General features: G+C 41.0%; 2 protein-coding genes across 7 annotated transcripts in view; one reads left to right on the forward strand and one right to left on the reverse strand.

The window, feature by feature from the left end:
* PURG (purine rich element binding protein G) overlaps positions 1–592 on the reverse strand; it is a 28,345-nt gene extending 27,753 nt beyond the window's left edge. For both annotated transcript variants that reach the window (XM_044418898.1, XM_044418897.1), the window contains exon 1: positions 332–592. The gene's annotated coding sequence lies outside the window, so the exon portion shown is untranslated. The remainder of the gene's footprint in view (positions 1–331) is intronic.
* Positions 593–829: 237 nt separating this feature from the next.
* The window catches only part of WRN (WRN RecQ like helicase), a 69,518-nt gene continuing 44,796 nt past the window's right edge, over positions 830–25,551 (forward strand). For 4 of the 5 annotated variants that reach the window (XM_044418870.1, XM_044418873.1, XM_044418872.1 and 1 more), the window contains exons 1-10: positions 830–934; positions 2,198–2,309; positions 2,871–2,989; positions 4,298–4,443; positions 7,600–7,748; positions 9,544–9,693; positions 15,236–15,308; positions 15,998–16,112; positions 16,947–17,343; positions 23,003–23,083. In XM_044418870.1, the coding sequence (XP_044274805.1) occupies positions 930–934; positions 2,198–2,309; positions 2,871–2,989; positions 4,298–4,443; positions 7,600–7,748; positions 9,544–9,693; positions 15,236–15,308; positions 15,998–16,112; positions 16,947–17,343; positions 23,003–23,083 (1,347 nt within the window). In that variant the 5' untranslated portion in view covers positions 830–929. The remainder of the gene's footprint in view (positions 935–2,197; positions 2,310–2,870; positions 2,990–4,297; positions 4,444–7,599; positions 7,749–9,543; positions 9,694–15,235; positions 15,309–15,997; positions 16,113–16,946; positions 17,344–23,002; positions 23,084–25,551) is intronic. The other variant, XM_044418871.1, reaches the window with a different exon arrangement.

The following is a 25,551-nucleotide window of genomic DNA, read 5'->3' on the forward strand; positions in this document are numbered from 1 at the left end:
AAGGGGAGGCAAAACCTGTCTTCTGGCCTGGAACAGACCCATCACCACCCTCCTCGAATACGGGCCTTCGCGCCGCCACAAAGCCTGAAAGGGCTCCCCCCACCCCGGGGTCAAGGCAACCCCATGTTTACTTCTGGGAAGCGCCCATCCGTATCTGGCAGGTAGCTCGGCCACGCCAGCGACCCTCCCCGTCGAAGGAGCCCGAGACATACAAGGGTCTCTCCCCCGTCGTCCCCTCCCTGTCACGGAGCTCACCCATTCTGGCCCCTCCCGCCGCCATGATAGGTATGCGAGGCCGGGAAGAAGAAGGGGAGCGCGGGAGGCTACTTACTCCATCCCGTCAGTTGCTTCTCGCCCACTCGCTTGTCAGCCTGCCAGCCACGGCCGCTGCCCCTCCTGGCCCCCGCAGCGCTCGCCTTCCCCGCTCTGCCGCCCGCAGGGAGCCGGATAGGAGCATCCCCGGCCGGGCAGGTCCTATCGCCGCCGGACTCTTCACCCGCCCGCGGTGTCCCAGGTCCGTTTTCTTCGCAGGGAAAGCCGCGCAATCCGCACGTCCCACACACGCGCGACGGAGCGGAACACGAGACAGGGAAGGGGGAGCGGGGCTGGTTTCTGTCGCCAACATGCAGATGCCTCCTCCCCCCGCCTTTCCTCTCAGAACCACGAACTACAACCCCCAGAACGACCCGCGGTGCCGGCAAGCGCAGAAGCTTTTGTGCGCATGCGGCTCACCTCATTTCACCTTCTAGAGTTGACAGCGGCGGAAAAAAGGGGGGGAGGTCTGAAGTGTTCATGACGCAATTGAGCTGCGACTGTAGAGTTGGTTGGTTCTGACAACTTTTTCTTGCGACTGGCGGGAAAGATTGGTCGGAGTGGGAAGTAATAAACTATGAGATTGCGCGGTCAGGTGGATCCTGAGGAAGGCTTGGATGAGGTGAGTTTGGGCCAGTGAGATGGCTTTGGTATGTTTTAAGTTATTTGAACACTCGCTCACATGCTCATACAGTTAATGCAGCGTGTAAACACAGGCAGACTGTACTTGTATTTGCACTTTGTTGTTTAGTCGCTAAGTCGTGTCCGACCCTTCACAATCCCATGGACAACGTTCCTCCAGGTTCTCCTTCCCTCCACCATCCCTCGGAGTCCACCCAAGCCCACACCCACCTCCTCAGTGGCCCCCATCTAGCCACCTCAACCTCTGCCGTCCCCTCCTTCTTTTGCCGTCAGTTGTTCCCAGAATCAGGATCTTCTTCATTAGGTGGCCAAAGTATTTGAGTTTCATCTTCAGTATCTGACTTTCTAAAGAACTGTCAGGGTTGATTTCCTTTAAGATTGTCTGATCTGATCTCCTTGCAGTCCAAGGGACTCTCAGGAGTCTCCTCCAGCAGCACAATTCAAAGGCCTCAATTCTTTGGGGCTCAGCCTTCCTTATGATCCAACTTTCACAGCCATAAATTGCAACTGGGCAAACCATAGCCTTGACTATATGCACTTTTATTGGCAGGGTGATGTCTCTGCTTTTTAGTATGCTGCCTAGATTTGCCATAGCTTTCCTCCCAAGGAGCAAGTGCCTTTTAATTTCTTGGCTGAAGTCACCGTCTGTGGTGATCTTGGAACTCAACAAAATAAAATCTGTCACTACCCCCATGTCTTCCCCATCTATTTGCCTGGAAGTGACACTCTCTGTCATTAAAGTGGTATCTTGCATATCTGAGGTTGTTGATATTTCTTCCAGCAATTTTCATTCCTACTTGTGATTCATCTAGCCCAGTCTTTCTCATGATGTGCTCTGCATATAAGTTAAATAGACAGGGTGACAATATACCCTGCCATCCTGTCTTGCCATACTCCTTTCCCAATTTTGAACCAATCAGTTGTTCCATGTCCAGTTCACACTTTTGCATCTTGACCCACATAGCTTGACCGTAAATTCCCTTAAAGGAAGTGTGCTGCACTTAGGAATAAACAGTCACAAAAAGTGCTAAATTCCCTTAATCAAGTCTTGTTCACTTTTTTGAACTTATATCTGAGTACATGGGCCTAGTGATGTACTTGCCTGTGCAGTACTTGATCTGGAAGCTGAATGTGTGAATTAATTCCTATGAAAATACTTGATACTGCAGTTGTCAAGTAATAAACATGAACGTGTAAGATTATCTTTTGGTCTAATGCACTTTGCCTTCTCTTACTGTTTCAGTTATCATGCACATTCAGAAGAATACATTGATAGGAATATGGATTCTCCACCAAATAAACTTCCCCAGTGGATGACTGAACAGAACAAAGATGATTTGTTGCTTGATAAAAAGGTAGGGATTCAGCACATATATTTGATTCACATGGAAGAATAAAAGTTGGAAATGTAATGAAAGGCAGTGCAGACTGCACTTCCTGTGTATGCAGTTTCTGATAGGGAATTACACAGAAATTCTTAGACTCATCATGTCTTCAGGTCTGTTGGCAAGTTCTGTACCTTGCAACAGTTAAAATGTCTCATATCTATTACCCACCCAGTATTGTTAATGTTAGCTTGATAGAGGTGATACTGAGTGCTTGGTAGTACACTTGCAGGTACTGGCTAGTATTCAAAAGACCAGCCATAAGTAATTCTATTTATCTTTTGCAGGGAGGTTCCAATAGGGAGACTGGAAAGTATGTGCCAAGATACGTAGAGGCTTGTTGCTACTGGTATTGTTTGATATAGTAATTAATATCTTGGTTGGAAGAGGTATACATCTTCCTTGTGTACGGGGCAAAGTTATTCCTAAGTACCTGCTGGGAATTGTAGTATTGAGTGCCAGTATGAGTGAACCACTGAATCATTTCCTAAACATGCCTTACTACATGCTGTCTTTTCTGTTTTCATGAAGCAGAAGAATCCTGTCCATCGGAGCGTTCTGGAAGACAGCCTCCCATTCTTAGAATTCCAGGGCTCTGTCATTTACAGCTATAATGCTAGTGATTGTTCCTTACTATCTGAAGATATAGTGTAAGAAACTGAAAGCTTTATTTTCATTATGTTCCCCCCATGTCTTTGTAATTTGAAGGGTTTGACAGAATTTAGGAGAGTGGTGCTTCTTAAGTGTTGTAATGAGAGTTTCTGTTTTAGTTTGGTTATATTTTTTGGACCACTGTATTTTGTGACCTTGTAATTGCCATGTGAGAGAATGCTGAGAATATGTTTGAAATAAGTATACAGCATCAATTGAATATAAAGTAGCAACTGCTACATTTCTTCTGTTTGGCTACAAGTATATGCATTTCTGGGGGGAAATGTGGAAACAGCTACTTCCTCTGGAGTTTCCACTCTAGCTGCTTGCACTACTGAAATTGCAGGCTGTTTTTCAGTGTTAATTTTAAAGTGAGAAATGGTTTGTCTCTTTAGTATGTGATAGTATCTAAAAGAAATTGGTGGTGCACCTGTATGTTTCTGGTTTTCATAATATCCTCAGGGACCATTAGAAAGTGTGCCACAGAGCCAGTTTAAGAACCATTGTATTTAATAGACAAAATGAAAACATTGTTTCGTTTAAAATAGTTATTTAATGTTGTTTTCTTGTCTGAAAGATTTATTTATTATTTCCGGTTCCCCAGAATTGATGTTCACTCCTGTCCTATTGTAGTAAATATATTAATTGTGGTGTGAAAATGGCTGTGTAAATAACAGAGTTTACCTATTGGGGCATGCGTTCTCTGTCTCCTTTCTCTTGTTTGCCTTCACCTTGGTTTAGTTACTACATTTGCACCAGTAATCATCATAGTTAAGAACAACTTTTCTTCCAAGGGTTGAGAGCGAAACCATGGCCAATAGTAACTGTACCTCGTGTTGATGTAGGTACAGCATTAGAACTGGAATGGAGAAAAGTTCTGATTCCAGAGGCTGCATTTAGTTCCTGGCCACCATGAGGGCCAGATGAAGTGGCAGGTCCCTCCCTTCCAAAGCTCCAGTCCTCCCTCCTAAGTCTCCTTCCCTCACTGAATATAGCTCCAATTCTCCATAATCTGTGCCTCTTTCTACAAAGAGAGATTCCTTAGCACTAAAGGAAGACATAGCTATATGGAGAACTTCTCCAGACTGGATCTGGCCCCGGTTTCCCATCCCTGTAAATCATACTTAAGGCAAACAAGGGAATATAGAAGAGATTTTTTTCAGAGGAGGGAGAGGAAAGGGGTGCACAATTCAAAAGTAGTTCCTAACTTGACATCCATGGTTTGTTGGAAACAGTCATTAGGTTTACACTGGATCTTCAAATTAATTAAATAGGAACTAAGCTCCGGATGTATTTTTCTCTTTTAGTACAACTCTGCCTTATGGAACTGTGCTAGGATTCGACATTGAATGGGCACCACGCTATGCTAAAGGGAAAGAAGGAAAAGTGGCCTTAATCCAGCTGTGCGAGTCTGAAAAAAAGTGTTATCTGTTTCACATCTCTTCAATGTCAAGTCAGTACTATTCTATTTAATAATCTCTAAACAAGATGAACTCATTAAGTTGCCATTTATGTATGCTCTACGTTTCTTTGCATAGTTTTCCAAACACAATTACTTCTGTAATGTAGAAACATGTCCGCCTGTACTCTAACCTAATTATACACTAAGGGTGCAGCAATCCAAGGTGGATTTGATTTAAATCACATAGATTTAACTCACAATTTATATTACAATTTACATCACTGGTCAGTAAGACTAGACTTAAATCATGGTTTCTTACAGAATTTGCATGCACGTATGCCTTATCCATAGATAGAGGAACTTGTTTAAAATATTCCCAAACTGGGTCTTTTTTACAGCCTGCTGCCATTATAGCTTTTCTTATTGAGGGAAAGAATAATATGATAAACCTCAGGATATCATGATAGACAAAAAGATCCAAAGACTTGTGGAATATTTTGCTCAAAAGGTTTCATTTTAATTTTTATTGCTTGCCCCTCCCTCTTCACACTTAGCTTCTTGTGCAGATCTATTCCACTCCCAACAATCTTCTTCTATTAATTGAAATTTTTGAAACTTAATACTTAAAAGGTAAGGGGTTGATTCTGTGTACATAGATTTACAAAGGAAAAATTGGATTAAAATCTTTTTCTCAACTCTATGTTTATTTTATAACATTTTTGCTGTGAAGAAGAGGCATGTGATCTCTGCAGATACAAGTTCACGGTTCTGAGCCTGTAAGACCAAGCATCTGTGATCATATCTTCTAGACAGAAAAATTGCCCAATAATCTTACATAAACCCGTGGAAGAACATGACATTGTGAAGGGATTGATGGAATTCATTTAGCAAGAAATTTAAACACTGTATGAATATACAGCCTTATGCTTTATAATTTAAAACTAATCCTTATTTCATGATGAATAACTATTGGACCATAATTTATCTTAAACGGGAAACTACATTTAGATAGATTTTTCCTCAAAAATATTTTATTTTAAAAAATCCAATTTAAAGCAAAACATCTGATTTAAAAATTAAAATTCAATGTTTTAATTTTTTTTAAAAAATATGTTTGTCCACCCTGCACCAATCAGAAGGTTACATGTAAAAGTTTCTAATTTATGCTAAAATGTTTTGTGCACTGGAGGATGAGTAGGCACTAGACAGTGTTCTCTCTCTGTGACCCATTTTTTACTCCAGAAGTTTTATTCTGAATTGGCTTGAGTTCAGAAATTCTATGCTCTCTTGGTACCATCTGCCTTGGCAAATTCTTTCTTCATTGCTCTGTCTCATGGAGTTCTTTGATACCTTCCTTAGTTTTATGTTGTGTGCATGTGACTTTTATTCTCACTCTCTTGCATTACACATACTTGAATACTCTCATGTACATTAAAAAGCAACCTAGTGTGCACAAGCATGCTCATCTTTCACTAAAATACTGTATTGTACAGAGGGAACACAACATGAAACCAGTTTGTGGTGATGGCAAATCTCATGCCCTTGGGAGAAGAGATAGGAGGTACTAGAGATGGAATTGCTGTTGGTATTGGCCATGCCCAGTGTCCTCCTCTTCTGTTCTGCCAACCAAATGCCCATTGTTTGCCTCACTTCAGAGCAGATCCAGCAGGGTCACCCCAACTCTGAGGCTGCTGCTTCTAGTGGGAGCTAGCCCCATTCCAGTGAGAGAGGGTTCAGTTTTTGGAGGTGGCAGTGGCAAGACTATAAACTCCTGGCAGTACAACTGCATGGGTGGAAAAGACGGGGGAGTAGCTTACTAGATGCTGAGGTTCTGAAGGAACTGAGCCTACTGATACAGGATGGAGATTTAAAGTATTTCACAAACTCCAGTGGTTCTGTGGAGGTGGCAGAGGCAACTGTGTCTGCAGGTGCCCCTCTGATGTACTTTGCATAGATGGGAGGAGGCCCAGATTTTAGCCAGTGGTTGTGGGTTGCTGGCTCAAAGCAGTTTCAAGCTTTGTCACATGGCTGTAGTGCAGGGGCTGTAACATCACAGCTCATGGTGGTCCTGAAGCCCTTCATGGAAATCCTCAGCTCTGACACTGCCCTCCTCTGCCGGCTGAACCCTGTCATCATGCATCGAGGACACAGATTAACATGCTGCCTATGGGCACCAGTGCATCTCAGGACACAATCACCTGAGATTGTGGGCACCTGTCAAGGTGCCTTACCATTTTACCAACACACTTGAAAAAAAATTCTGGCTGGCAGCTATGCTTGTTTTGAAACCCGTTTCAGTTATTGCTGAAAATGTGGGTTACTTTGTTGGACTCAGACACCACTTCTGCCTTGTGCTCAGGCAGTTTTGGATTATTTGTCCTTTGCGAGAGTCATTTTGTGATGATGTCCAGACAGTTTCTGAAACTGCAGTATGTTCCCATGGCCAAAATATTGGCCTCCCACTGATATAGGACACGGGAGGGAATGACAGAGGTTCCATGGGCAAATTTAGCACCCTTAATGTAAAATCTTATTCCTTGCAATTTGGCAGCTTAGTGGCATCAGTGAGGGAACGGTTGGAACTGCAGAAAGGATGACGGGGTCACATGCAGACTGCGAACTGTCTGTTCTTCACCCCAATCTAGGGAAATTTATGGGCAACTTAAGTAGATGTTGAGCTTCCTGCAAGGGGTGGCAAATGCAGGCCAGAGGTACAGAAGAACTTTAGGAGAGCTGTGGGTCAGGATGTTGTGGGTAGGGGTTACGCAAAGAGGCAACAAGCGAGCTGCTAAGATAATGCTTGGTGTCTTGCAATCCCCTCCTGTCCTGGGGAGGTCACCACCACCAGGTGTTACTGGATCTGTCCCAGGTTGCCTGAGACCCTTTTGTGCCCCCTAGCAAGAGTGGGATTTTGATGGCAGGTAACATTGTTGCATCCCACTGTACTTACTCTCTATCCATTATCTACTACCCTCCCCTCCCCCCCCATACAAAGTGAAAGAAGGAGGAATTCTTGGTGGGGGATCCAGAGAGCAAGAATTAACCAACACTATTGGGAGAGCAGGTTGATGCTAAGGGCAATGTGAAATTTGCCAAGAGCCACAGATTCCCCCACCCCTCTTTTAAATCATTGTAAGTGGCCTCAGCTAATATAAGGTATAATTTCCTAAGTTAAATATATTTTATGTGCATCTTAAATATCTTTAGGTTTTCCTGTGGGGCTGAAACGTTTGCTTGAAGATAACCATATTAAAAAAGCTGGGGTTGGTATTGAAGGAGATAAATGGAAGTTGCTGCGTGATTTTGATATCAGGTTGGAGGAACTTGTTGAACTGACTGATCTTGCCAATGAAAAGGTAATAACTTACTGTAATACTGGGGAAGATGCTCAGCAGACAATTCATACAAAGTCAGCTGAGTAGGGGAGCAAACTTGTGCTGAAAATTGAAAAGGGTAATACAAAATTAATCTTCTGCTACTGAAATATATGAAAATTTAATTGTAATACATGGTAAAAGGAAATGTTATCTTACATTGAGAATTACTGGGATCAGTATACTTTACTGTGCCACATACATTGTTCCCATATATTTTTGCCTATTATTTCCATGAAATGTTAGAATATTTAGGAGCTGTTATTTTTGTCAAAATAGACTGCTGTGGATTGTCTTGATACTGGCTGTTATCAGCAAGTTTATAGATGATGTAGGCTAAAGTCCTAAATACCCTTATCAAGGTGTGGGTCCCATTTAATTTAGTAGTCCTTACCTCTGAGTAGCCATATACAGAATTGTGCCTTTCAAAGCATAAATTACCTGTCAACCTCTTGAAATGTTTCAGATGTTACTCTTACATGTGATGGCCCTCAGAGCACAGTGCCACTCATAAATTCCTGCTTGGTGTCCCCTCTGAGTGGTGAGGCTGCCAGTCACTCTACTCAACCCATGATCTTCACAGGTGCATTTACCTGGTGATGGTTATTATGGAAGGTGAACTAGTACTTGGCTTGCATTCCAAGGCAGGAAGTTGCCATGTGAGGTGCCCCAAAATGCAGTGCCCAGCATCTACAATGGTCGTTAGAGTCTGAGGACTCTAACCTATTGGTTGCTACAGATCAGAGGTATCAGGACCAAATTTTTTAGGTGAAGCACTTAAGGGCTCAGACCTTGAGAAACTAATCTACCTCCTTGCAAATGTGGTCCCAATTGTCAGCGGTCAAGTTGCCACCTTTACCCTGCTCTCATTTAGACTCAGAAAGAAATTTTTAAATTCTCAGTTGTAGCATTGGCCCTATTTTATTGTAACCTTTTATTTATGACTCTTAGTATTTTATTTTATAATTTTACTATCTAATTGTTTTATAATTACTATTGCATGGTATGTTATGGTACTTTGTGTTATGTTATGACTCATGGTTTCAATAATAAACTTATTTACAGATCAGAGGTGATCCCATAATAAATGCTGCTTGGTAGGACTGTCTGTTGGAAACAGGGGCCAAGATGAGTTATTGCGCCTTGTGGTGGCTCTAACAGGGCAGCAGAAGGGCCTGGCACTGGACTGGGGGGGGGGGGGTTGGGGGCAAAGTCAGTGTTGAGCGTTTGGGTTCTTGGCAGGTGCCTAACTGTACCAACCCCAGATTGCATTAGGCTAAACAAAGAACCAGTGCCTCAAATGATGAATCTATAGGAACTAGAAAAGATCAATTGTATCATACTAGCTGAAAGTTTCACTTGTCATGAATCTGGTGTATGCTCACTTGTTTATCACATGAGCATTCCCTGAACAGTTTGCATGTAATGTTAGGTGTATGGCACCCCATCTCCAAAGATGCATCGCACCAAGCCGTATGTGATGAATATTTTTGGTTCAGAATAGATATCTGAATTAGCTTGTACATGTATTCATTGTTGTGGCACAATAAGGTACATGGCTTAAGGAGGTTTCACATTATGAAAACCCTTCATGAGAGACAGCTCTAGTTAAGCCCTGCTTAAAATTTGAATGTGTGTTTTGACTGTATTTAAAAGTTGCACTTAGCAATACATAATCTCATTAAACTTATTCCATCTATATCAGATCACAGCAAACTTACTCTTTAATGTAGTTTGAGAAACAGTTTGTTCTTAACTGTTCCAATCTTATTTTTAGCTGAAGTGTAAGGAGATATGGAGTTTGAACAACCTTATGAAGCACCTCTTCCATAAACAGCTTCTGAAAGATAAGTTGGTCCGCTGTGGTAACTGGGAACAATTTCCACTTACTGAGGAGCAAAAGCTGTATGCAGCTACTGATGCTTACGTATGTGCAAATAATTTCTATATTTTTTCTAAGCTATATCAAGCAAAAAAAATTGCAAAGCTAGTTTTAGCCCAGTTAGGTTTACCATGTCTCAACTTAATAAGGCTTCAGCTTGTGCATGCTGCTTCCTTGCTTCTCTCTTCCAATATCCCACAATTCAATACAGAATGCATCTGAACTGGGAAGTTATGGTTTCTGGTTTTGAGCAAACAGCAATCATACACAAACTTTAAACTGTGGTTAGATGGAATATTAAGTGAGAACTCTATTTATTTATTTAGGATATTTATATGCCATCCTATTGCAAAATCCTCAGGATGACTTAGATAAATAGAATACAAATATCAACATAAATTATCAACCCACTCTGGCTGCAGTTAAACTATAATAGTAAAAAATACAATATTAAAACTTATTAAAATATTGATGAAATAAAAAGGGCTTAACCTGGTGCTGAAAAAGATATAATGACAGCACCAGGCGGACCTCTCTGGGGAGCGCATTCCATAGTCGGGGCGCCACCACAGAGAAAGCCCTCCTCCAGGTACTCTGTCTCCTAATATCTTTCACAGAGGGTTCCCGGAGGAGGGCTTCTGCTGCCGATCTCAAGGGGTAGGAGGGCAAATAGGGAAGAAGATGTTCCTTTAGGTATCCAGGTCCCAAGCCATTTAGGGCTTTATAGGTAATAACCAGCACCTTGAATAGAGCCCAGACTTTGATGGGAAGCTGGTGGAGCTGATAGAGGACTGGGATTATATGAGAATAATGCCCAGTCCCCGTCAGCATCCTGGCAGCTCTGTTTTGCACCATCTGAAGTATCCGGACTGTCTTCAAGGGCAGCCCCACGTAAAGTGCGTTACAGAAATCCAACCAGGAAGTAACCAATGCATGTGTCACTGTTGCTAGGCAATCTTCCTCCAGGTGTAGGGATGCAGCTGATGGATCAGCCAAAGCTGACGGAAGGCGCTAATTTACTTTGCACCACTAAAGTGACCTGACTGATGAAATACCAGTCTCTCGTGCAGCTTATAAGCCCATGCCGCAGAACTGCCAAATTATACTGGAATGGGACAAGATAACCGGCTGTTGTAACTTAGTACCTGTTAGCATTGTCACACTTTGCTTCTAAAGACTCAAGGACTCAGCTCTGTATTTGGCAGGTGACCAGGATCCATACTTACAACCTTACATTAAAAACACACCTTATTGAGTGGGGGGTGGGGTCAATAGTAGGATCCAAGATTAATCTCTACAAAGACCCTGTGCCAATGTGTTATTGTCCACCTTTTTCCTGCCAAATCACCTTCTCTAGTACCACATGCTGTCCCTGAATGCCACCCGCTGAACTCCCTTTCCATGAGCTTTCTGAAGCTCATGCCAGAACAGCACATTCCTGGTCAGCATGGAAGCAACCATACACACTAACAAAAACAATGTTAACAAACAGAAAAACAAACTAACCCTACCTTGCTCAAGACGGTAGGGCCAAAACAGAGTTCTGCTGCTTCCAGTCTTGCTATCACTGGTGATACAAAGTGGTTATTCCACCTAACCATATGGAACTGGGATGGTGGAATGATACTTGCCTAGTTTGTTGATTCCTATAGTACAGGGATAAGGAACCTGTGGCCCTCCAGACATTAAACTCCAATTCCTTTCATTCCTCACCATTGGCTGTACTGCTGGAGCTGATAAAGGGCAAGACTTAGAAAAACTGAAACCATCAAATGATAGACAAACTGCAATCAAAGACAAGTGGGGCAGCAGGTGGAATAACCTCAGTGAACAGCAATAAGATACTAATTACTAATAAGCTGGCAAATAAGGTCTTTGCCTGGCATTTGGGAGTCATCAGAGCATATAAAAGTCAGGATGCTGTCATGGAGGAGGCCCTTTCCTTGGCTGCCATCTGCCTGATCCTAACAGTGGGGCACAAGATTATGACCCTCCCCACAGCATCTGGAGGGTTGAAGGTTCCCATCGGCTGCAGTACTAATATTGCACACATAGGCACCAGCGGCCCAGTGTTGGCTGGCCATGTGAAGGCCTTAAAAGGAGACCTTAATATACCAGGTACCACATTTAAATTAGACCTCATGTTACGAGTAAGCAGCCAAGGCACCTAAATATTGTGTGGATGGATGGATGGACAGACAGACAGGGATGTTCCTTGTAATTGGAAGCTCTGCAGCATACCAGCTGGAAAGTCTTCAGGAACCAGATTTGGTTCCTAAGCCACTTTTTCCACCCTCTTCATTCAGGGTTCTTGCTCTCAGTCCACTCTGCAGTACATCTTGACCTCATATAAACCCAGATCAAATTCTGCCTGTGAGAGAGGAAGTCAGTGGCTTGTTAATGTTGTAGATTCCCTATGTTCTATAGCTGGAACAGTCATTAATTCAAACAGCAGAGATGGGTAACTATAGAGAGAGCACTTTTGGAAGACAGCCAGCTTCATAGGGCTGATCTGCCAAAAAGAGAGAGAAATTGCTTCTCATCTGATTGGGAAGCTTCTGATCATATCCAGCTTCATTAAATAGAACTGTCCAGAGCCTATGGGAATGGAACGGTATAAAAAACCTAACTAAATCAATAGAATTGAAAAGAATTTTGTATTAATCATAAACTCTTGTTAATTTATAAAGCCCTATCACTTAAGGGCATTGTTGGAAGCTCTTCTAGGGTTTTCTTCAGCTATTAGAGATCAGGCAGCTGGCAGTCATGGAAAGAGTCTTTTCTGTGGTAGTGTCCTGAGGTTGAAATGCAGTCTCCAGGACTGTTTGCTGGCACCTACTCTGATAAGTTCTAGATGCCAGTGTTCTGCCAAAGGCAGGGGTTCTTTTGGATTTGGAGGTAATGAACACACCAGTAGGTAAAGGAAAAGCAATGCTTTATTTAAGCAATGATAGTATCTGCAGGCAAACAAAACAGCATTTATACCTTGCAAGAGTATCTTCTCCCCTTCAGCTGCCATGAGCCCCAGTTGAGCAGCAAGAGAGCCAACCACCCTCAACAATTACAGAGCATCCAGTACCTGACCTGTATAGAAGCTCTCAACCTCCTGGTTTTATAATGGAGTAATTGAGTGCATCTGGCTCACAAACCTCAACTCTATGCATGCCCGGCACCTGGCCCCTGAGCCAACACTGGGGTAAACAACTCCGGATAGCTAATCTAGGATCCTCCCAAATGCTTTACACCTGGGACACAGCACGCCCTTCTGGCAAGGGGAATGTAAAACAAGATATGAAAAACAAAACACATTCCATTGTATAACTGAAGACTCAACATACTTGATAAGGGCAACATGAGGGGAAATAGACGTGTCCAACCTAACTCCTCACCATACAATAATCTTCCACATGTTTCCAGTACAGCCAGGTCAAGACCTTACTTTCCCAGGCTATTAATTAGTTATCTTCTTGTTGTTGACTGAAGTTATTTCCCCCTCCCTCCAGTTTTTAACTGCTGCTGGTGATCTCTTGTTTTCTAACATTCATTTTTGTAAGGCTTGTCTTTTAATTGGCCCCATTCTCAAAACCATGGTTTAACACTACACGGGCAAGTCAGAATGAGCCTGAGTCATACATTGAGCTTAGGCATTCCTAGTTTGGACAACTTCAGCAGAATTTAGTTCGGACTTTCCATAAAAGCTGGCTTTTCATTCAAAACAAACCAAAGATTATAGTCTTAAAATTTTGATTCGTTAAACAATCCAACTGAATAATGCATGGTGTGTAAGCCACAATGGACTGCCTGTTTGTTAAACAACTCTTGGACTGTCTGGGCTCACCATTGGTCATTCTTCCTCAACTTTCCCCTCAGTCCTCCAACCATTCTTGCTTCTTCCTCTCCACTCTGATCGCTATCCTTTTTTTTTTTTTTTGCTGGGGTGAGGTTTTTTGTATTATTTGGAGCTTCAAAAAGTATAATTGGTGTCCTTTTTAATTTTTTGTTGCTTTTAAAAATATATATTTGTCAATTCTTCGCAGGTGTACAAGTGTGCACTTCTGTCTATCTGGTAGGAGTAGTCTTGCCTACCAAATTCGTTTGACTGTTTCAGCTGTCAAAGTGAGGACAAGGCAAGACTGCATATAGGCTAATTTGCACAGCTGCCAACTGTTATTTGTCCAGCTGTCAAGTGAAATGTACTGTACTGGGAAAAGCTGATGCACCAAAAGGGGGTGGCGGCACTATCACCTACTTAGCAATATAATCCTCTCAAATTTAATTGTTGAACTAACAGTTCTCAGCACCTTTTACCAATTGAGTAGTTTTGTGAGACTCCAGTTATGCCAGAAAGGGGAGATACTCCCTCTGTTATGTGGCTCTTTATGGAGCATTTATTGCTGTAGTCCCTTGACGGGTCTAACCCCCCCCCCCAATATGCAAATGTAATGCCTTGGAAGTAAATGAAGGAGAAATGTGTAAGAGCTGGGATATAAATTGAGCTTAAATTTGTGCACCTGCAGTAACTGCTACAAAAGCATAGGAAATTAGTATTTCCCCTTTCTGGAGTCACTGCAAACTTGAGGAAGAGTTGAAAAGTTGGAGGACACTGTGAACTGCCAGTTCAACATTTAGAATTGAAAGGATCATATTGCCAATGAAGTGATGTCCTCACCCGCTTCTAGTTCAACTTCTTTCTCAACCTTTTTGTCTTTTACTGTTGGCAGCTCAGCCCTTGGTCCCTGGCAACTAGATGCAAATTAGTTTTTTTCCACTCTCACCTTGTATTGCATGGCCATATGTGTATTTGCAGACATGCCTAGATTCAACAAAAAAAAGGGGGGGGGTGTAAAAATGCACAATTTTCAGGAGGAAAATCCCCCAATTTCAATTGTGCTTTTTTGAGGCTCCAAATACATAACTAAATAGTAGAAGCCAAGGAAATGGTCCTTCTATGGTGCCATTTTGACATTGGTAGAAGGGCAGTGGCTGGCAGGATTGCAAAAGCAAGCAACAGGGCTCTAGGCCACTTCTTGCTGTTTCAAATAACATGTTCAGACAGCGTGACCATCTGCTGTTGGTTAAAGAAGCCCTAGAACAAGGCATATGTTCTCAGGGTGATTAGTTTGTGAAAGGGAAGCAGTCCTGTGGAATTCTGGTTACCATGGTGGGTTGGTGTGTTAGAATACTGTTTGATGCTGGTTTATTTAGAAAGTTACAAGATTTTGGTTTAATTACAATCTCTTTCATGGAAAGCACAACCGAACTCTGCCAAAATCTTCTCTTGGTGGTATGCATGAAAGCAAGGCATTGTACAGGCTCATTTCAGCTCATCTGTATAACTTCACGCTTCAGCTTTATGTCATTGTTTGTTGTTGCTGCTTTCACCGCTTTGTTAGCTGGCTTGAGAATTTTTGGTGGGATCTATTTTATTTTAATGGTAATTTATCAAACCATAATACTAAAAAGTGTTCGTGGTCAGCATTAAAATTCCAATCAAAGATTGCTTCAGAAGATAGATAACTTTAGATCTGATAAATTGTGGAATATTTTAACTATTACTCTTGCATTAAAAAGTATTTATTTGTTGTAGGCTGGCTTCCTCATTTACCAAAAACTGGTAAATATGAAATGTGTTAACCAGATACAGATTAGTATTGAAAAAGGTGAGCTTTGAATATTGTCATTCAAAGAACATTACTATCTTTCCCTCCTTAAATATGTGTGGTTATTCTAGCTATTTTACTAATGTTTGTTGGTAAGTATAATACAAGTAGATGCTTGTACCTTCTGTGGTATTTATTTACTTATTTATTAAAAGCTTTTCTATCCCATCCCCTACAAACGTCTCGGGACGGGATTCATTCTTGAGATATGTGAGGAATTTTCTGTTTATTCTACAATGAAAAGTACAGTAGGCACGCTCATATATACTTGAATGATAAACTAATTTTCAGATTAGAATCATTGCCAGCATCTCTCCTTATACATTTTACAGAAATATTCAGGAATATGGTTTAAAAGGTGGCATGTTATTTTTGAAACACTTGGTATTATAAATGCTTGGTATTTGTAGCACATTTTGTAACAGTTATATCTATTACCTTGTAGAACATCAATATAATATTTTATGGACTTATACAAGGATGAATGCAGTACATGGCTCCTTTAAATCCAGAACTTTTAGTTGGAGAGCATATAAGAAGTGCTAATTTTGAGACCTTGGATCCAAGGTCTTATAAATGTAAGCACTAACACTTGAAACCACAGTTCTTGTACTTGAAAGCATGGTTCTTAGGACAGTATTATGATTGGAAAAACTGTTCACCTCCAGATTCTGTTTTGGCTATTTCAGATACATCTCTACTGCCATGTGAAATAAAGAAGGAATTGGCATCTCTGTCAGAGGAGCTGGTGGATTTGGTTAATTGCCTTCCTAGCACTTTTGGAAAGTCTACAAATGTTCACAGGTTAAATGTTGCTTTACTTAATTTTTCAGTGCAATTTTGTGATGGATGTTCATTTTTCTAGCATGAATATCTGTGAATTTTAGATATGCATATCAGTCAATGCATTACTTCGTTTATGGAAGCACATTATCTCATCGGATATGACTGAAAGAGCTGTATATAGAGCTTACATGCTGCTTCTTGTGAACTGCATTTACTTTCACTGAAAATCCTCTCCAGAAAGTCAGAGGGTCCCTGGGATGTCTCTGATACAGATAGTCAGAACTGCTTTGCTTTCTGTTGCCTTTCAAAGTGCAGCTGGCTGGAATGCAGGCTCAGCCTTCTCAGCTGCAGTTCATAAACTCCCTTCTTAAAGCAGTTTGGTTAGGCCCCTCTCTTTTGAGATACATATAAGCTGTGAAGACTAAAAAAATGTCTGGCTTTTGATTTGAGCTAAGTTTCTTCTTCTGTTCACTGGTAGTACATTTTAGTGAACCTCTTTTGTTATTTTTAATTGTATGTTTGAATCTGTTCTTTGGATCTGAAATATCTAATTGTATTTTATTACATGCTGTTTTGGAGGCCCTTTCTTGGCCCTATAAAAATTTTGTAAAGCTTTATACAATGCACATACATACAGACATTCACACACACAGATACACAACTCCCAAAAACTGAAAGTCAAGCAACACCTGGTGCGCACATGTGGGTTTTTTTATTTTAGTGAAATCTGTTATCTGAACCACATTCGAGAATGTACCCATGGTCTCACACTTCCATGTTTTGTAAATGTTATCATTTGCATCTATCAAACCTATTTTGAGCTTACTCTGCCATTCAACATTTCTTCATTAGAGCTGCAGAAATATTGGCTGGTGTGTCAGAAAATATCCAGACCTTAAGGACTTTGCTTCTTGAATCTCCTGGTGAAATAATGCTGAGTGAATTGGCAGAGCAGGGAACGGTATATGGTGAAGAAGAAAAAAGGGAAACATCAGAATTTACTTCCAAGTTCAAATGCAAGTCAAAAGAGCATTTGGGTAATAAACTAGCTGGTGTTCAAACTGAAGTCTTGGTGGAAGGTGAAGAACAGCTTAAGAAGAAAGGGGCACATGAAGCTTTGGACAGAAGATCTAAAGAAACTGCAGAGGAGGAGTTTTTAATGTCACTAGATATAACTGAGTATGAACTTCAAATGTTGGAACGTCAGACTGAGGAAGAGTTACTAAATGAAGCCGCTTGTGCATCCCAGGTAAGGCTATATGGGTAGTGAACCTTGATGAGAAAACAATACAGTTCAATAGATCAGCAGTGTGAGCTTATCCCAGATTTTGCAAGCACTAGAGCAGTTGAGGCAGCGTTGCATGTGAAGTAGGAATGGTCTGTTTGTGCTCACTTTTTCTGCCATGCTTGCTTGGCTAAACCTTTTGTTTTATATGGAGCAGCTTTTTCCTAGTGCTATTTGAGTCAAGCAAGTAGTATGGTTGTCATCATGTGGACACTGGTGCCAGATCCCAGTGCCAGATCAATGGAATACAGGTGTCCTTTCAGGCTATTGCTGGAACTTTTCATAATATTGCCTGATCTTGTGTTCTGCTTTCATTGAATAGTAGAGTGTGAGATCAAGCTGAAGCCTGTGATAATGAATGACCAGTTGTGATCTTTGGACTACAAAAAGGAATGCTAATACCTGTGGCAGGCCGGTACTCCAAACTCAGGCCCAAGGTTCTGGCTCCCAAAATGTAGGCCTTGCTTGGCCTGAATGAACTCTAGTTACCTTGTCTGTTTTAATTAAAATGTAGCATCTTAGTTATCATTTCCTTGCCCCACCTGAGTGCCTTCATGATAGGGAGACACCCTCTTGGCTTGACAAAGGACTAACACACCATCATGTTCCCTTCAGATTCCTCTGGACACTCCTACCTTCACATCAGAGGCTGTTGATGATCTTATGCTTTATTGCCTAGCTGATTACGCCCTGTTTTCTTGGCACCCTGAGTAGGGACGAGCCCCCCCCCCCCCCAGACTGGGGGCCTTGACAGGCCAGACTGGGTCCCTCCCCAACCACTGTGCACCCAAATGTGTATGGGTTCCTGTGTACTCAGTGCCTATGCTGCCGCCTCTGTCAATGTTTCATGACTTCCTTATATACTTTGACTCATGATTGCTGTACTCCTTGTTGTAAGCATGTAATCTATCTAAGCTAGCCATTTCCCATGTGCTCTTGTTTGCACTGTTGAGGAGGCTCTGCTGACCCTGTCTGTTGCAGCTGATTGAAGCCTATCTTGCAGGGGTCCCCATACTTTTAGACTTGCTGCTAAAGCACTTGGGAACGCTAGCTTGCTTGCTTGTATTTTGTTGCAAGTGCCTCCTTGTAAAGTAAACCCTGGAGCTGGCATAATCATTTCCTTGGGATCACAAAAACATTTCACCCCAGGCCAGGGTGAATACAGTTTCTTGCATCCAAGGGATGGCTCTCAATCAAATTGATTATATTGTAATATTTTCACAGTCTATGCTAGGGATAGAAAAATGGAGGTCTGATATAGCCAGAGAATCTGGCAGAAAATCCTGAAAGAGCTTAACATGTTTTATTTTGTAAAACATTCTGGGTTTCTTTGTAGTGCCAAATGTGTTTGGAGTGGAAATTGCTAAGCTAAATGAAAAGAATAAAGAAAGCAGTTCTAGAAATTTGATTTGGTAACTTCGTCCTTTCAGCTTTTAGCCATCACTTATAAGGAATAGTTGATGGATCAAAACAGGTTTCCGGGAGACTGGAAATGTTTTACAGATGAGATCTAGCTTTTCCAATCACAGTTGGAATTTACCTCCTGCTTTTCCATGTGTATCACTGCTGGTCCAGTCTCATTTTCAGAGTTCCCTTCAGGCCCCCATCAGAGACATTCCTCTGAAGGACACCTGCCTTCCTTCTGTTAACTGTAGCTGCTTTTTTCTCAGCCAAAGTAAAGGTTTAATTTAATCCCTTGTTTAACTTTGACTAGCAGGAAGCTTTGCTGGAGCTGCTCTTTTCCAACGTGCCACAGCCCTGCTGTGACCTTGGGGAAGAACTGCTATAGGAACCCTTGGTGTGTTTTTTGATGCCCACATGAATGAATCACTGGAAATAAGGAGCAGGTCAGCTGGGCATTCGGCCCTTGCTCATTTCAAAATATCATACAGATGTTACTAGACATCAGAGATGTAGCATCATTAGAATGCTGTATCCAGGGCCAGTTACAGGGGAGGCAAAACTCCCTTGGTAGAACAATTTCACTGGCTACCAATGTGTTTACAGCAGCAATTCAAAGTAGTGGTTATGATATGCAAAGCTCCATATGGCTTGGGACTAGGCTCTTTGCAAGATTCCATTCTTCCCTATGAAGAGTGCAGATGAGCAAGAAATCATCTGCCACAGATCTACAGAGGAAGAATATGTCTCAAGATGATAGCAAATTTATCCATTTGCAATGTAACTCAATGCATTTTGACCCTATTGGTTTTGCGCTCCTTGGTGAGGAACTAGAAAAGAAAAATATGGAAATTTAAATTGCTTATAATGAATAATAAACAGCAAAGAAATATATCACAATTTGTCTGCAGTTTTGTGCTTACTAACTTTAAAACTGCCTTCTGATAACTTAGAATGATACATCTCTTCAGCTCAATAACCAGTAGGTAAAATTATTATGGAAGGCATCAGATGAAGTATCCTATTCTTAGGTGCAAGTTCCGATGTTAAGACAAAAAACTTTGGCCCCACAAGATCTTAGTGAAGAATTAGTTTTTTTCTCTACTGTATTTCTGGATTTTTTTTCTTTGGTGCTAGTCTCTTGGTTTTTATGTGCAGCTAGATAACTACACAGAAAAAAATGTGTAGTTGCATAACCACAAAAGAAATTGTTAGCATGTGAATGAGGAGGGACTACCTGTTGTGCATTTGCTGTTTTTTATTGCACATTTTAAGACATTTGATCTTGCCTATTGTCTCCTTTATTGCCTCTGCAGATGCTCCCTAAAAATAAAGCACAAGGCATTTCAATGTGATTATTGAAAATAAAAGCCCAACATCTTGAGATGCTTTGTTTCTGTAATTCTCCCGTACAGGCCTTTTTACAGTTTTCAAGGGAGGCTTTTCTTTTGTTTCCAAGACATATTTATTGGGGAGATGAAAGAGAACCTTCTTGTTGGCTGCTTGCACACTCCGAAACTCCCTGCTGAGGAGGAGTTAGGCTGGGGTCCCCTCTGGTGGCCTTCTGCTAGTAGGCAAAGACATCATTGTTCAGGTTGGCCTTTGACATGTACCTGGTATACTGCCAGAAGGAGCTGCTTGATCTCTAGGTATTAATTTTATTGCTGTGTTTCTAATAGGGTTTGTTTAATGGTTGACTTAAGATTTTGTTTGAATCTGTTTCAAAATGTTTATTTATTTATTTATTATTTATTTATTAAAACATTTTTATGCCGCCCCATTCGCCGAAGCCTCGGGGCGGCTCACATCAGATGTTAAGAATCTATATTATTTATTTGCTGCATTAGCACCATTGTTAAGAATCTGTATTATTTATTTGCTGCATTAGCACCATTGTTAGTGAAGATGTAAATGTAATAAATAAAAAATAAATACACAATCCTATGGATGTTCCGACCAAAAAAGGGCTACAACTCCCAGAATTTCCCAGCCACCATAGTATTGCGCCCTAAATAAATTAACCAGTTGCAAGGGTTTTTTTTAAATATCAAAGATAGCCAAGGGTAAATTCTGCCCTTAAGTTTTGTCTCATCAAGGTAGTTGCTCAAATGTTATGTGGGTACAAAAGGGGCTAAGCTGGAATTACAGATCTTACAAAATCAAAATTTTAGAAATATCTTAGGACTCCCTGTAGGAAAATCACTTGTTCTTTTAGGGCAGAGCTTGAGTTGTAGTTTGTAGCTTCTAAGATCTGCTGTAGTTCCATTGTTAGGCTGAATGAAAAGCAACGTGACAGTGTCTTCAAATTGTGTTGATTGGGACAGTTAAGGTATTAGCCTTGGACAAGAAATGTCAGGGTAAACTAAGGAACTATAGAGCCATGGCAAGATACTTGAATATTGGTCACTATTCCTTCAGAAACTGGATCTGTGAAAATGCCTAGGAAGTTAAGGTGATTCTAATGACATGTTTTTCTGTTTCATGTGCTCGATTTAGGAAGAATCACTCCAGAGCACATTGTTTTCAGACTTTGATTTTTCCAAAGATATGTAGTGCCTTTGCTGAATTCAGGTTTTAGGTGATTCCTTCTGCTTACCTGGGGTGGGGTGAGGAGATGCTTAGACATTTCTTTGATGGAACAGAAAAGTATAGTTAGTTGTAATCAGGCTGAAGACCTTGTATGCATTGTTCCGCTCCTTATGTGTAGGCCCAAGGACAAATTTCTATCCTACATTCCAGGCCAAACTCAATGGAACAGCCACATATTGTACATATCCATGTCTTGTGGCTCTCAAACATCTGACATTTATTTATTTATGATGACCAAACAGACATTGCTACAATTATTTATGTGGATAATCAGATTAAATTTTTTTGTGATTTGTTTCATAGATACTTCATTTGCACTTCATGGCTTTCAGTAGTTAAAAGCCAGCTGGGAACTGCTCTTCACAGCCCCTTATAATGATGATGTGAACACTACTAGCCTAAGCAATTGACCATTAAATGAATCTCCAGTTGTTTTTACTAAGAGTGCAGCTCAATTGAGCCCATTGAGTTTCATCCACAGCATTCATACACATGTGCCGATCTTCTTCATTGTTTTTGAATAAGGAAATGATCACACAATCACTCCAGCTTCTGAAATGACAAAACAGTTTTTTAAACACACACACTCAGGAAGAGAGCAGGCTGGGCCAGTGGCCTTGGGAGAGCTTGCTACAATCATGCCCATGCCATTGCTGGGATCCAGACTGTAGGGTGCTCTGAGCCCTTTGTGAGCTGCAACATAAACTCAAGAGCTGCTTGTGAGCCTCAGTTTGGAGAACCCTGAGATATTCTTTAGTGTTGTTATTGGCAGGTATGCAATGCCACATCACCAATATTATTTCCTATACCCTCCAGGAGAAGACATGTTTATTTTAATCAGTGCTTTTTTTGTAAAAAAAAAAAAAAAAAGTGCTGGAACGTATGTCGCCGGCAGTAAGCACACTACCCCACACACACCAATCCTAAGCTGAGCAGCGGAGCAGCATCCCAAGCCTAGAGCAGCCAGCGCCCTCACTATCAGATAGCAGACACAAAAGCAGCCCCCAGGCACTATGTTAATGATGTTTGCTGCTGATCTGCTGTGATTCAAAATCACTTCGTAAAATCCATTGGAAAAAAAGGTGCCGGAACGCTGTTCCGGTGCGTTCCATGGCAAAAAAAGCCCTGATTTTAATAATGATTCTAATGGGTTTTTTATTTAAAATTTTAAAGGACTGTTTATCCCTACTGGTTAATGTGTTCCAATTCAAAAGTGGATTGTACTTTTATCTTGCTATTTTCTGTTATACTGTTCATCATCTTGTAATGGCCTAGACTGTGATAAAGTTAACACTTGAAAATATGGTCCCTTTAAAAAATGCGAATCAGGGGCATATACGCTCTTTCAAATTTCTAACATTAACATTCATGGACTTTTACATTCTTGTTTTATATCCTCTAATGTGCAGCCACAACTTTTCTGCCAGCTTGGTATCATTTATGATCATATGATGGTTGCCTTTTTTGAGCTTTTAGAAAAAGCACCTATCAAGGGATTTGGTCTAGATCAAGCTTGTATTTATTTCCCTCACCCTAACGACATAATTTCATTTTGCTATGTGGGAGAGATATTAGGGCATGTATATATTTAATGGGAAAAGGTACCCGCTCTCATTTAAAAAAATTCTTGTAGGATTTAAGCTTCATGGAGGATGGAGAGAATTCTTCCTACACCATTGAAAGTGATGATGAATTTGAGCTAGCAATGCTGAAAGTAAGTTTTAAAAATATGCCTTTTAATGTTGAGAAAAATTTAAACTGCTAGACTGTAATCTTATGCATATGTAAAAAAAAAAAAATCTTGTTACTCCCAGCATGCCTTGGTCAAAATAGGACTTTTTTGTGTTAACAAGCATAGCATTGTATCCTTAAAGCAGATGTTCAATGTTTGAATTATTTATATCATATTAAGAAATATAAGAGTTCTTTGATACTTATAAATATGTGAAAATCATTATGTTTTAGAATAGTCAATTCAGGTTTTACAATACTCTGATCCTTTGATTCCGAATTACTGTTTTCCTCATTTTTCTGCATTCTTTTTCTTTATATAAGATCAGTGCCCCCATAATTTCATGGCCAGTGTCTTTTAGAGATGGAGATTGACAGCTAGAACCGTAGCCTCGATCCATCAGTGCAAGTGTGCAGCACCTATAGTTTTGCCAGCCCACGTCTGTTCTGGGCAAAGTACCTAGAGATGAGCTGCTTTTTCCATGGCTGGCAGGCATAAAGCTGTGCTCTGCCCTGGGGACAAAAAGCCATATATTTCTTGGTGGCTGCTTACCAACCCAGCAGGTATGCCGCCTCCCATTCTTCATACCTGTGTTCATCCTAAATCTGCATCATTGGACTCTGAGTGGGCAGATAGTAGTTAGAGCACATGCTTTGCATGCCCAAATTCAGTCCCTGGCATCCTGAGTTAAAAAAGATCTTGAGACTCAGCAGAACATATGTCTCTGATCTTGGGGGACTGCCGTCAGAGTAGGCAGCATGGGGTTCAGTTGGAGTAACTACATTTAAGGCAGTTCTGTGTGGTGGACATTTTGCTAGTTTTAGTAGTCTGGTTAGTGAGCTACCACGCAACATCTATTTATTTATTATATTTATTGCCCACTTTTTCTTACAATGAACTCAGAGTGGCTTACATCATTCTCCTTCAGCTCTTGATCTTATTTCCACAACAACAACCTTGTAAGGTAGGTTGGGCTGAGAGTCTATGACTGTCCCAAAGCCACCCAGCTGGCTCCATGGCCGAGCAGGGACTAGGGTCCAGATTGCTTGAGTCTCAGTCCCATTTAATTAAGATGAATATGTGGTTATTCAGTTTGCTTCCAGAACTGTGCCTTATTTACTCTGGACAACCATACCCCATTCAGTAATGATTTTACAGTACTTTCCCGTGGGCCCTTTCTTAAATCAGACTTGTTTTAAAATAGTTGAATGCATGTTTGCTTATAGAGCAAGAGATAAATAAAGTAAGTCCCTTTGCACTAATATAGCCCATCTCCTCCCTAGACGTGTGCATTCCTGAGGATGGGTAAAGGGTTTAAAGATCCTCCTTTCCTCCCTTCCCAGCTGCCCCACTGGGATTCACCATTATATTTACAAAAGGCCCAAGAATGTAGGAAATCCCATATAGTCATCCAACCATGGCTCTTTCCCCCTGGATTCAGGCACCTAAATTTGCCAAACCACCCAAATAGTAGGTTAGTTTGTTTTGTTTAATGAAAAAGATGCTTAGAGAAAGGGTGTCTTTTGTCTAGTGTGAGTATTTGTGAGCATACAGAAATAGCTGTTCTCTTCAACAACCTTGAGAGAAGGAATCTATGTTGCATTATTCCTATGCTGACAGATATTTATGAACCTAGACTTGGTTGGGTGGTCTTTCTGTTTAAATTGCACCCTCCAGGTCTTCTCCTTGTTTGCCTTGCTACGATTTATCTGCTTTTCTCTGAGAAAAACCTTGAAATTTATAGGATTTGACTTGCAGGTTGAATTTTGTTTCCAGCCTACTCTTGTTCTGGAAAGAAATGGCACTTGAAGGAATATTATGCAAGTCTCCAATTCTACATGAAGGCTAACAATTTTTACATCACACTAATGCAAGAGGCACGTTTGCAAGGTCAGTAGCATTAGCTGGCACAGTGGGATTCCTTAGAAAACTCAGCAGCTAATGCTACGAGGTTTTGCTAGAGGTCCTTAACATTAGTGCACCATGACTCATGTTGGTGCTCATGTCTTGTTGGATCCTGACCATTCTATTTCATCCATTCCATTTAGCAGGGAATCACATTAAAACTACTTTTTAAAATTGAGTGTGTATGTATATATGTATACATACATGTGTATAATTATGAACAAACAAACCCTAAATCCTCCTGTTATGGGTTATTTATATCCAGTGAACCCTAGTTGCAGTGATGCATCAGGAAAAGTGAACCAAAATGAAGCTGAAATTGGCTTTCCAGTTGGGGCAAAAGGTTGTTCCAGTTTGTGCACTGATTCATGGGGCAATGGATTTGACAAGCATAAGAGAACCGTTTGGCTAATGGGGCAGGGTATGAATCTAATAATTTTAAATACTAGTTACTGTTGTTTTTAAATGAAATACTATATCTGTTAAATAATTTACTGGGCAGAGGTGCTGCCTTCTCCCCCCCCCCCCCCGTATGTTTCTCTCTC

The sequence above is a fragment of the Varanus komodoensis genome, unplaced genomic scaffold, assembly GCF_004798865.1.
Source record: "Varanus komodoensis strain SLA01 unplaced genomic scaffold, ASM479886v1 scaffold94, whole genome shotgun sequence".
NCBI lineage: Eukaryota > Metazoa > Chordata > Lepidosauria > Squamata > Varanidae > Varanus > Varanus komodoensis.